At 44.8% G+C, this 13811-nt stretch overlaps 1 protein-coding gene across 2 annotated transcripts in view; it reads left to right on the top strand.

The window, feature by feature from the left end:
- Peak1 (pseudopodium enriched atypical kinase 1) overlaps nucleotides 1–13811 on the top strand; it is a 218971-nt gene that overhangs the window by 190159 nt on the left and 15001 nt on the right. For both annotated transcript variants that reach the window (XM_038322797.1, XM_038322798.1), the window contains one exon: nucleotides 2941–3683. In XM_038322797.1, the coding sequence (XP_038178725.1) occupies nucleotides 2941–3683 (743 nt within the window). The remainder of the gene's footprint in view (nucleotides 1–2940; nucleotides 3684–13811) is intronic.

Genomic DNA, 13811 nt, shown 5'->3' with positions numbered 1-13811 from the left:
TGTGGCCCCAAAGACGGGAGGATGAGGCAGGGGGAGGGGGGGAGGATTCTGGGTGCAAGCTGGGAAGGGACAGGGAGAGAGAGGCAGTATCCGGGGAGAATAACCCCTGCAGGAAGAGCAGGAAGTGTGCTGGTGGCAGGGGGAGTTGTGGAGAGTCGGTGGTCCCTCACCGGGCAGCTGCCGCGGTTCGGGCACTCACTCCTCACTCACCCCAAAGAATGATGGATCCTTCTGCAGACTGTGAGGTCCCCTTGCAGGCCAAGCAGCTCTCAGACAAAGGCCTACCTTGCTCCGGGCAGTCAAATGAAGGAGGGGACCTCCCACCGGCCTGGGAGCACTCAATTCCAGGTCCCCAGAGCCCAAACAGGCTGAGCTGTGGGATTTTGTGGCCCCAAAGACGGGAGGATGAGGAAGGGGGAGGGGGGGAGGATTCTGGGTGCAAGCTGGGAAGGGACAGGGAGAGAGAGGCAGTATCCGGGGAGAATAACCCCTGCAGGAAGAGCAGGAAGTGTGCTGGTGGCAGGGGGGGTTGTGGAGAGTCGGTGGTCCCTCTCCGGGCAGCTGCCGCGGTTCGGGCACTCACTCCTCACTCACCCCAAAGAACGATGGATCCTCCTGCAGATTTTCAGGTCCCCTTGCAGGCCAAGCAGCTCTCAGACAAAGGCCTACCTTGCTCCGGGCAGTCAAATGTAGGAGGGGACCTCCCACCGGCCTGGGTGCACTCAATTCCAGGTCCCCAGAGCCCAAACAGGCTGAGCTGTGGGATTTTGTGGCCCCAAAGACGGGAGGATGAGGCAGGGGGAGGGGGGGAGGATTCTGGGTGCGAGCTGGGAAGGGACAGGAAGAGAGAGGCAGTATCCGGGGAGAATAACCCCTGCAGGAAGAGCAGGAAGTGTGCTGGTGGCAGGGGGAGTTGTGGAGAGTCGGTGGTCCCTCACCGGGCAGCTGCCGCGGTTCGGGCACTCACTCCTCACTCACCCCAAAGAACGATGGATCCTCCTGCAGACTTTCAGGTCCCCTTGCAGGCCAAGCAGCTCTCAGACAAAGGCCTACCTTGCTCCGGGCAGTCAAATGAAGGAGGGGACCTCCCACCGGCCTGGGTGCACTCAATTCCAGGTCCCCAGAGCCCAAACAGGCTGAGCTGTGGGATTTTGTGGCCCCCAAAGAACGATGGATCCTCCTGCAGATTTTCAGGTCCCCTTGCAGGCCAAGCAGCTCTCGGACAAAGGCCTACCTTGCTCCGGGCAGTCAAATGAAGGAGGGGACCTCCCACCGGCCTCTCCTAGGTATTCTTGATCAAGGTACTATATGTAAGACATAGAATATAATTGTAATCACAGTTTATATTGATTCTTGTCCTTGGTATTTCTTCAAGCATGTAGTTTTAACAAAACAAACCACCACTTACTGGCATCTCAGAAGCATCTGTATTTGTGACTTTCCTCATCACTGTGACAAAAGCAGATCATGGAGGGAGGGTTTGTTCTGGCTCACAGCTTAAGGGACAGTCTGTCATGGGGGTGGGGGTCATGGCAGTAGAAATCCGAGGCAGCTTTGCATCTGAAGTCAGGAAGCAGAGAGATGAATGCTGGTGTTTAGCTCACTCTTGTTTTATTCCGTTCAGAATCACAGCCCAAAGTCTGGCACTGCCCACATTTGGAGTGGCTCCTCCCACTCCAATTGGCCTAATACAGAAATCTACAGACATGTTCAGAGGTCTCCTAGGTGATTCTAGATGAGATTGGGTAGATAGTATTAGCTTCACACAATTCGTTTACCTGAACTCTCTATGATTATAAGTAGCAAAATGTCTTGATTTCCTAAGACTACTGTAATAACGTGCCTTAAATGGGTTGCTTAATAAAACAGAAACTAATTATTTGAAAGTTGTGGAATCTAGTTACTCAAACTGAAACTTCTGTCCACAGAACCATGCTTCTTCTGAGACACTAAGTAGAATCTGTTCTTGCTTCTGCCTAATGTTTAATGATGGCCATCTATCTCTGGCATTCCTGATTTATAGTTAAATCATTTCTGTCTCTGCCCCTGTAACCACATAGTATCCCCCTTATTTGTCTTCATGTTGTATTTTCTTCTTATTAGAATACCAGCCATATTTGATTAGGGTCTTCCTTAACCTCAACCTTATATGAACAAAGACCATTTCCAAATCAGGACCTATTCATAGATACCAAGGGTTAGGACTGCAACCTAATGCAGCCCATAACCAGGCATTGTGCTGTCCCTCTATCTCTTGAGTAAAGGCCTCATTTTTTAAATAACATGACTATTTTTTGTAGCTTTTGTAGAAATTTCATAGTTCTGTTTTTAGAAAAAGAGTGTCTTCCTTCCATTATGTAAGAAACAAAGTATTATTGAACCCTCATGTGCTTTGTCCTCTAAACACGAACACTGGATACATTGTATGTACATATATGTAATGGCGGGTGTTGTATACAATGTAAAACCAGAATGTAAGAACAGAACAATATTTTGTCGGGCTCTGTACAGTGGTACCAATTGCTAGTTTCAATTCAGTAATGCTCCCAAGTATTTCCTTAATCCACAAACGCTGTCATCTCCACTGTCATAGTTCAGATGTTTCTAGTGTCTGTCCTTTCCTGGTCCTGTGGCATCGTGAGTGTTAGCATCACTGGGGACAGGACTGGAAAATCTGGATTCCTTTTTGAAAACAAAGCCCACCACCTAAACTAGTGTCACGTTCCTCTGGCAAAGAAATGCTGAGGCAGAATTCACATTTGTTGCTCCAGTCAAGCTTTGGAATCATATTCATTCAATGTTCATGCCTTGGCTGCACATTTTCAGGGAAAGCATAAGATTCCCCATGTCTTCTTCACTCATTTCTACTTGCTTCAATTATGAAATGAGATTGAAAGTTTTGATTAATTCTCTTTTCTCCTTTCTTTAAAAATAACACAGGGCAATCTAGAGCAGCTATGATACCTCCCAAGCATCCACGGCATCCCAAGGGAGCTTCTGATGATACCATTGCCTTTGGAGAGAAGACAGACCAAGAAATATTGAATGCTTCCCAACCCACGCCACCCCCACTGCCAAAGAAAATGATACGAGCCAATACAGAGCCTATCTCCAAAGACCTTCAGAAGACCATGGAAAGTAGCCTTTGTGTCATGGCTAATCCCACCTACGATATTGACCCCAACTGGGATGCCAGCAGTGCTGGGTCGTCTATTAGCTGTGAACTCAAAGGACTGGACATTGAGTCTTACGACTCCTTGGAGAGACCTTTGCACAAAGAGAGACCTGTTCCTTCAGCAGCAAACAGTATCTCCAGCTTAGCCACTCTCAGTATTAAGGACAGATTTTCCAACAGTATGGAGTCCCTCTCCAGCCGACGTGGTCTCTCCTGTAGACAGGGTCGAAGCATCCAGAAGCCACAGAGACAAGCACTTTATCGAGGACTTGAAAATCGGGAGGAAGTGGTGGGTAAAATCCGAAGCCTTCATACAGATGCCTTGAAGAAATTGGCTGTTAAATGCGAAGACCTCTTCATGGCTGGTCAGAAAGACCAACTCCGCTTTGGAGTGGACAGCTGGTCAGATTTCAGGCTAACCAGCGACAAACCGTGCTGCGAAGCTGGAGATGCGGTCTACTACACTGCCTCATATGCAAAAGATCCACTCAATAACTATGCCGTCAAGGTAAGAAAATATCGAAAATCTCACCTTAAACTTTTATTCTTCTTTTTCGAGACAGGGTATCTCTGTGTAGCCCTGTGCTGTCCTGGAACGCTGTAGACCAGGCTGCTGGCCTCAAGCTCACAGAGATCCCCCTGCCTCTGCATCCCAAATGCTGGGATTAAAGCTGTGCACCACCACCACCCAGTTTTTTTTTTTCAAACATTCTTTTGGTTTTTTTGAGACAGAGTCTTACCGTGTAGCTTTGGCTGGCCTTGAACTATATAGACCAGGCTGGCCTCAAACTCATAGAGATCTCCTGGCTCTTTGTGAGTGCTGGCACTAAAGGTGAGCACCTGCATGCCTAGCCTTACCTTACTCTTAGCCAGCACCTTGTTACTAAGGTGGCTCCGTTTTTTCTTCCCACTTTCTTTCCTCCAGTTCCTTCATTGTGTAAAAGTAAGTGAGCTTCCTATACTAGCAGATATACTCTAATAAGCAGGGTTTTTATGAAAAGGAAAAATAGACATTAAAGAGAATAGGAGAAGCAAACATTCTGCAGGAGTCTGGAAGTACTGTGACCAGTAGGAGGGGATGCAGTCCATCGTGGTGGGGAAGGCATAGCAGGTACGTGGATGGGCTGGTCACATCGTTCCTTCATCAGGAAGAAGAGAGAAGGAAATGCTGATTCTCAGTTAACTTTCCCTCTTTCCTTCAGTCTGGGACCCTAGCCCATAGGACTGTGCTGCCCACATTCAGGGTGGGTCTTTCCTATTCTTTCCAACCTTTCTGCAAACACCCTCATAAAAACCACCTCAGTCACACCCAGAGGTGTGTTTCCATGATACTCATAAAGCCCTTCACATTGAGAATGAACATTAACTATCACAGACCTTAACTCTGAGCTTTGGCAGTTTGCAGTGGTCACCTATAAAAAATGAGATTGTTGTGCTTCCGTCTTTATCCCTACCATGTAAGAGATCCTCATTTGCCCCTCCTCCGTGACTTCTCTGCTCCCTGGGGAACACTTCTAATGACAAAGGTAACTAATATTTACTCATAAGGTCAGGATCTTCTTCTCCAGTTGACATATGAGGAAGGTTTTGCTCAGTGAGGTGACTGACTTGCTTGAGGTCACTCAGTCACAAGTAGAGTTCAAGCATGACTATCAGGCCAGCAAAACGACTCGTTGAACAAAGGCACTCGCCAGAAGGCCTGAGTTTGATGAGTTCAATCCCTGGGGCGCAGCTAGTGGAGGAGAGTATGGACTCCTGCACTTTGACACACACACACACACATACACACACACACACACACCACACACACATACACACGCACACATACACATACATACACACACGCACACACATACACGCACACACACATACACATACATACACACGCGCGCACACATACGCACGCACGCACATACATAGACACACGCAAACACATACACACACATATACACACACACACGTGCACACACACGCACACACACACTCACACACGCACACACACACATGCACGCGCACGTGCGCACACACCCCAATAAATGTAATTTTTAAAAGCCTCAGGTATTTCTGATTTGAAATGCATGTCCACTGTTCCAAACAGCGCACTGTTTTGAGAGACACAGACCACTTGACATGAAGGATTCCTGTCTGGTTATACTCGCTGTAATAGTCAAACACAAATATCATGAGTCTAACAAGTGTGGTGTGGACTAAGATCTCTGAGGATTTGCCTTCTGATCCTGACTTCACCATTTTGTGGCTTTGTCAGTAATAACACCTATCTTTGGGGCTGTCGTGTGGCTAAGTGAACTGTCTTTGACTGCTTCCCTACTTTAAGAGAGTTAAAAATCTTTGGGTCTCAGAGATGTTTTTTCCTCTTCTCTCAGATGTTTAAAATGATATGCCATGTACCTTCTGGGACTAAGGTGACAATTAAGTGAGATAATCCAAGTGAAAGAGTTTAAAAGCACAAAGCTCAGTATAATGTTCTCCATTCCCATAGCCTCCTTTTACTGATTCTATTCACTGGTTCAAAACCAATTAACATATCTAAATGACTTCTACACGTTAATTTGGCTTAGAAGGACCAGATGGTGTCTTGGTAAATTAATGGATAAGATAAACAATTGCCTTACCTGCCTATCAAGACCTATTGTTGAACCGGCTCTTTAGCTGGCGGCTCTCTGTGGTTGCAACACCTCCACTGCTGACTGTCTTGACCCTCTGCTGCAGCCCACGCTTTTAAAATTAAACCAAGGGACAAACTGTAGAGAGAAGATATGGACTCAAGTTAATATATTACTATTGAGTATAAAAAGGCATTTTGAGATTCTGCGTAGCTCTCAAGAGCTATTACATCAATTGGGGTTATAGTACCTTATCTATCTTGGGTCTTTATTGCTACAGATCACCAATGTAGAATGAGTACCTATTTCAGAAAGGGGCATAAAAGTATCTGTTCTTTCAAAACAATTGAGAAGTGGGGCTTGACTAACTTTATGTATTATTGCCACGCAATCTTGTCTCTTTCCTAAATCAATGGTGTAGTATTGATTTCTTTGCTTGTAATAATACAAAAGCAATCTCAAAAGAACAGGTGGCGAGTGATTATATACTGGGAGTTGTTGGCAGGTTTGGAAAAGGGTGCTTTATACTAAATGCTGAATATAAATGTCTCTTTGAAGGCTTTCTGGGCATTTCCAGAAATACCTAATTGATTACACAACCTTAAAGGAATAAATTCTAAGAAATCTGAGAACCCTGCATTTGCAGAAATGAGAAAAAGAAACCAACAGTTGGCCCAAACGATTCTTTTTAGTGTTTGTCTCCTTAACATATCCCTTTACCATGTTGGTGGAATTTAGAATAGCCTAATAAATAGGACTTACTTCTTAAAATATTGCAAAAGGAAAACTATTTGAAAGGTAAAGGACCATGCCTACATATTCATTGCAGTGGTAAACTATTAAAATATCTACTTTGTGTCGGCTTTTTCAGGCTGCCATAACAAAGTATCATAGATTGTGTGGCTTAAATAATAGGATTTGTGTGTGTGTGCGTGTGTTGTTGGGAATTGAACTTAGGGTCTGTGTGTGCTAGGCAAGCACCCTACTACCAAACTAAATCCCTAGCCCAACAATAGAAATAGATTTTTCTCATGATTCTGGAAGCTGAACAGTCCAAAGTCAGAGTTCTAACTTGGGTATTTTCTGATAAGGGCTGTTCCTTCTGAGTCCTCACGCCATGATGAGAGTCACTAAGAGAGAACAGACGTTCTGGTCTTTTCTTAGAAGGACACTGTTGTAGCCAGGTTCCAACCGTATAACGTATTTAACTTTATCAAATATGGTCTCGTTGTGCTTTAAAGCTTCAGCCTTTAAATGTGAAGGTGACACTACTCAGTTCCTAGGAGTCCATCTTCCTCCCCTCACTTCAACTCATCTTTGTCGCGGGCAGATGCATCCCAGTCCCCTTAAAGGTCTTACTCCCAAGAATCAACTCTAAATTCCTCATTTAAAGTCTCATCTGCATGTTATCTAAATGAGATATGGATGAGACTTAAGGTGAAATTCATCTTAACGCAACATCATTGTCTGTGAACCTGGTAAAACCAGACAACTTACTCGCTTTCCAAGAATAGTTGTGTACAGGCATAGGATAAACATTCCAGCCTAAAATACGGGAAATCAGAAGGCAGAAAGGAGGAAAGATGGGTACAAAAGTCCAATTTTAGCTAGTCTTAAATGCCCTTAACTCGTGTTTCTCTAAAAGATGCCCTCACTTGATACTCTGTCACTCATATGGCTCCACAGAAGGCTCTCCCACCTTCAGACACTAATTCATTGCCCCCCTAGCTCTCCAAATCTAGAGACGAGGCTCATCATTGGACACCCAGAAGGCAACAGCCCTACCCACTAGACCCTTAGTAAGAAGAACAACATTGATACCTTTTTTTGAAAGTTTTTTTTAAAAGCTTTCATGTATAAGTGGTATGTGTGTGTGCTTGTGTGAGTTTATGTGCATTCCATGTGTGTGAGTGCCTGTAGAAGCCAGAAGAAGGCATTGGGTTCCCTGGAACTGGAGAGGTACGGATGGTTGTGAGCTAGTTAATATGAGTGCTGGGAGCCAGAGCCAAGTCCCCTTTAAGAACAGTAAGCACTCTTAATCTCTGAGTCCTCTCTCCAGCAATAGTCTGAACCTCTCTATCACCCCATGGCCTTCTTCCTTTTCCTTTAACATAATGTACACGGGCAGCCAAAGAGCTCTGTGGCCCAGGCCTGTAGAATTCAAGCTGTCTGGTAGTCTTTCCATGCCATTCTTCTTTCTCCATCCCCTCTGGACAAAAACTACACCCAAACTGGCAGTCTCTGCTAATATACTATCTTGCCCCTCTTCCTGACTTCTGCTGAGAAGTCTGGGAACTATACCCATGACCTCTTTATCTAATAAGTGTTTAGCCCACACCCTTAGTGTCCTGTAAAGAACAAGCTTTCAAGTCCGGCGTGGTGCTACACACCCCTAATCCTAGCACACAGGTGGCAGACAGGAGAATCAGTTCAGGCCATCCTCAGCAATGTAGAGGCTGAGGCCATCCTAAGTACATGAGATTTGTCTCAAAACAAAAGAAAAGATTAAGCACTCATGTCTTTTACATGAATAGACCACGCAGTCTTCATCTTCTTTCCCCTTTCCTGTTGTCCTTTAAGCAGTCAGGACAAACAGAGGTACTCCTTCAGTGCCTGGCTTGACCATCTCAACTAAAATCCAGCTTTATCTCGTGTTCGTTCCTCAGCACTGGCAGACAGTGCAGTCCGATTCTCTGCCACTTTGTGACGTGTGTCACCTTTCCAGTAGTTTCTAAGATGGAGTTCATTTCATCAGAGACCTCACTGCCATCTCCATTCGCATCTATCTCTGCTGTAGCTGTCAGTCCAGACTTACCCGGGCTTTTTCTAACATCATCTCTAAATGCTTTCAGCATCTGCCTAGTCCTAAGGCTGCTTCTAAAGCATTCGTAGCTGTTGTTGGAGTGGCACCCCCACAGTTTTTGTTTACTTAAGCTTATAGAAAAGCTGTCATAGTCTCTATAGCCTAAGAGAAATTTATTTCCGATTTCTGGAGTCTGGAAAACCTACGGGCCAGATTGTGGCTGACTTGGATCCTGGTGAAGGCTTTCACTGGCTCTGTAAGCAACCACCTTTTCCATGTATCCTGACATCACAGAGAAAGCAGGGGAGCCTTCAGGGGTCTCTTTACTGCAAGTACACTAATGACATCGTATTAGGCTTCTACTCATAACTTGTTTAAACTTAATTACCTTCTTATTGCCCTTATCTCTGCCTGCAGTTGTATTGGTGATTAGGGCTTCAACACAGGAATTCTGGGAGACAGCTCAATCCATAGCAGGTGTCATTGTTGGCCTTTGTTGTAAAATGAGTGGTTTTTACTTGGAACTTTTACTGAATTTGAAGGTTTTCCTATTTCATTTCTTCTAATTTGTCTTCATCATGAATAGCTTTATTTGTATTGTTCTTAAACTAAAAGCAGTGTAATATAGAGTAAAGAGCTTTGGAGTCATCTGGGCCCATATTCTAAAACATATCTCTATTGTTAAACAGGTCAAGGGACTTTTTCGGTTTTTACATCTGTGGAAGCTGGCTGCCATGCCTGCTCATAAAATTGTCATAATGCACATGGTTATATAGCAAGACTGCTTTTATAAACTATAGAGTGCATTTAAATACAACGAGACAATTCATTATTGTTAATACTGGGAAAATAGTCCACATTCTCTAGGTTACTCATTATTTTTCTTTAATATTGGACATTCTAAGCATATTTAGATAGGGTCTATACTTAGATATTTCCTTTCTCATTACTTCAAAGATATAAGCATCTTTTTTCCTCTTGGGGGCTGGAAAGATGGCTCAGAGGTTAAGAGCATTGCCTGCTCTTCCAAAGGTCCTGAGTTCAATTCCTAGCAACCACATGGTGGCTCACAACCATCTGTAATGGGGTCTGGTGCCCTCTTCTGGCCTACAGGCATACATGTAGACAGGATATTGTGTATATAATAAATAAATAAATATTAAAAAACACATCCAGGGAATATTTTTTAAAAAGATTGTAGAAGAATGCTACAAAATGTAGCAACCTCAAGAATTTCAGTGATGCCAAAATTAGAAACAAATTAAGCTCCTGATATTAAGAAATAGTTTAATAAATTACCGCACAAGCCGGGCGGTGGTGGCGCACGCCTTTAATCCCAGCACTCGGGAGGCAGAGGCAGGTGGATCTCTGAGTTCGAGGCCAGCCTGGTCTACAAGAGCTAGTTCCAGGACAGGCTCTAGAAACTACAGGGAAACCCTGTCTCGAAAAACCAAAAAAAAAAAAAAAAAAAAAAAAAAATTACGGCACATTGTCCCAGTTAAATGTTTGTAACCATTAAAAGTAGTGACTATAAAGACTATATAAGATGAAAAATGTTTATTGCAGAGTGCCATGGAATATCAAATAGTATGAGCACAACTTTGTTTAAAATGACCTATAGAATAGCAGTATACAATGAAATCCTATGTGAGAGTGATGATCATTATAGGTGATTGGGTTTTGTTAAAAGATTATATCTTGATCTATTTAGTGGCAGGGCAGACTAGAGCATTTGAGGTTGTAGATCATCACACTGGGTTTCCTAAAGGCACAGGTACCATTAGGTGTCCTTGCTTTCTCTTCTCTGTAGTCCTGTCCTCAAACCTAAATCATAAGTAGCTCCTACTTCATGTTCCTCAACTTTCATACATACTGGTTTTTCTGTCTGCATTCCCTTTTCCTGGAGACAGTATGACTCAGTGAGTAATTTCAGCCTTCTGATCTACAGATGACCTATTCCATAACTACCCGAGGGATCCTCACTAACAACCATTTCCTTGGTCCTATTCCTTACCTACAGAACTGGAATTGCCAGCAGTGAGAGCTGCTCTCTCCCCGGCCTCCTTACTTTCTCTTTCCGCAGCTCTAACCATTTTCAGCCTCTAATCCCAGCACTCGGGAGGCAGAAAAAGGTAGATCTGTGAGTATGAGGCCACCCTGGTCTACAGAGCAAATTCCAGGACAGGCTCCAAAGCCACAGAGAAACCCTGTCTCGAAAAACAAACAAACAAAAAAGTTGGGGTTTTTAGTGGGGCTGGAGAGATGGCTCAAAGGTTAAGAGCACTGGCTACTTGTCCAGAGGTCCAGAGTTCAATCCCCAGCAACCACAGGTGGCTCACAATCATCTACAATGAGATCTGGCGCCCTATTCTGGCCTGCAGGCATACGTGCAGGCAGAACACCATATACATAATAAGTAAATAAATCTTTTTTTAAAAAACAAATAAAGAAACTATAGGACTTAATATGTGTGTGTAGTATTATCATGTTAAGTTGTACAAATAAGCAGTAATTCTGTTACACAATATAGAAACATTCATGAGTTTCTTTCCACCATTACTTTTGACATCTACTGCAAGTACCGTGGCTTTTTAATTCTTATATGCTTAGAACCTAGTACAATATATAATAGTGGGCATTTGATAAAATATTTCATGACCTTTCAAAAAACATTGTGATATTCTGTAGATTTACAGCAATACATATTCACCAGACAAAAGCCTTGCCCTCCCAGAGCTTACGATACAGTGGGGAAGACAAAACATAAATAACACTTAAATAAGACCGATTATAATGAAGGTTCAAGCAAAGGGGTTGATTCAAAATGAATGCTTTTAGAAGAAAATCATAGTAGGAGACCCAGAAGACTCAGAGCAGGGAGGCCACTATTGTGTTTTCGCAACAGTCCAGGTGACTGTGAGTCCATTGCTGCAGTGGGACATGTGGTTAAGAGTTGACAAAGGGTGCCCATGTATAGTTAGTGCTACATGTAAGATGGAGGCAGCAGTCATAAATTTCTAGGCAGGACAACCCCAAAAGGCTGGCAGTGCCATTAAATGAAATATGAATCAGAGATGAGGTGTCAATGAAGCAGGCAAATGACGCCAGCTAAACGCAGGAGCTCAGGGCTTGTCAGAAGTGTGAGGCCTAGGAAGACGGTTTTCTCATCCCCCCAGAATCTTGGTTTAGCTCAGACTAGCCGGGGTGTAGGAGACTGTTGGTGGGAGAGAGCAATGTAAGGAAAAGCAGACACACAGAAGGGATTGAAAACACGAGCCATTGGAGCAGTCGTCACCAAAGACAAAGGCTCACAGACCCAGAGCTCAAGCATCTCAAGACAAGCGTTCAGTCTTGGGTGAGTCTCAAGAAAGTGCAGTGACAGTGTGGGTGGGGGAGAGATGCCCCCGCTTTCTCCTTGCCCCTCGCTTCCTGTGGCTTTCAGGAGAGGGGGCACTGCAACTCACCAGCTGACCCTGCTGGTGAGGGCACAGGTGAACTTGCCCCAAGGTCCCGAGAGTGGGAGATCTGGCCCTACACTCCTTGTTTGCCCTCCCACCTTGCTCCTTGTCACCTGCGGCAGATGAGAGAGTTGACCCTGCCCCTCACCAGATACAGAACCAGGGAGAGTGGGCCCTGTACCTCACCTGGGCAACACAGTAGAGCTGACTCCGTTGATGGAGGCGTAGGGAAGCTGGCAACGAGAATGTAAGTGTGAGAGACTGAGCCATGCCTCTTACCAACCATATGTGGTGCTGTGGGCAAGAGAGAAGCACATCCACATGCCCCTTGAGGCCTGTGATAGGTGAGAGAATGATCCCTGAGGTCACTAGAACAAAAGAGATGGCCCTGGCTCTCACCAGCTAGGCAAGTGGCCCCTATACCACAACTAGGCAACACCAGTAGAGCTGGCCCTCGGGGTGTAGGTGTGGGCAAGCTGACCCAAAGGATAAGAGAGCAGGAAAATTGGCCCCACCCCTTGCTGCTTACTAAATAGGGTGAGCTGGCTGGGACAGTACTGGAGAGCTCATTGAGGATGAGGGAGAGCTGGCGGACTGACCAGCAGCCACCCAGCCCAGAACTAGATCTATGAGTTGACCCGTCCCATCATGCTCCTTGTCTATGATTTGCTGGAACACATGAAGGGGCTGGTCCTGCAGACACTAAGTTACAGGATCTCCATGACACAGGACAACAGGCTGTCCAAGAGGAGCCCCCGTGAAGGCCACGTGTTGATGAGGTAGCAAAAACCAGAGACTTCAAACCAGACTGAGTCAATGCATTTGAACACTTGCCAGTAACAATATGTAGACTAAAGGACCGTGTGACTCACTGTGGCACACTTCAGCTTCCACAATGAGATTTTTATTTTCTTTCGAATTTTATCTTGTTTTATCTTGGGGGAGGGGAGGGTGCAAGGGTAGAGAGGGCAGATGGGAAGGGACTAGGAGATGAGTGGGATCGAGATGCATGATGTGAAATCCACAAAGAATCAATAAAAAGTTAAACTGTAAAAAAGAAAAGAAAATGAGTAGCGCACAGCAAGCTAGCAGGGTCAGAAATGGGAGGAGGTGGGTGTAAGTCAGCCTTTACCTAAGCGTCTTAGTAAAGGAAAAGCAAAATCAATTCCCACACAATCAGTTGCCTTCAGCTCCCATTTCTTCCTCATCTATGTTTTCTCTTATTCTCTCATCTTGAGAGACTACCACCCAGCAGGCCAGACTGTCTGGGTGAGCCACACATTGGCTGGACTCCAGCCCCTCACTTCCCTGGTCTCTAAATAAAAGTAACTATAAAATTAAGCTTGAACTAAAACCTCCCTGATAAAGCCGGGCGGTGGTGGCGCACGCCTTTAATCCCAGCACTCGGGAGGCAGAGGAAGGCGGATCTCTGTGAGTTCGAGACCAGCCTGGTCTACAAGAGCTAGCTCCAGGACAGGCTCTAAAGCTGCAGAGAAACCCTGTCTCGAAAAACCAAAAAAAATAAAATAAAATAAAATAAAACCTCCCTGATATCCAAGTAAAAAATCTCCATTGCCTTCTTTGTCTTTCAAAGAATCACAATAGCCACTAACCAAATATCCTAGTAGACTAAAGTCAGTTTTTAAGGACCTTTATCATTCTTTACTAAAGGAAACCAAGGCCAGAGAGGGTAGTCGGTTTCATGGTAGACTGAGTCCTGACTCCAAAGCAGACCTTCCCCATTATACTTG

This window comes from Arvicola amphibius, chromosome 3 (assembly GCF_903992535.2).
Source record: "Arvicola amphibius chromosome 3, mArvAmp1.2, whole genome shotgun sequence".
Lineage (NCBI taxonomy): Eukaryota > Metazoa > Chordata > Mammalia > Rodentia > Cricetidae > Arvicola > Arvicola amphibius.
Note: the sequence above shows the minus strand (reverse complement) of the source record. Positions and strands in the feature narration are given on the sequence as shown.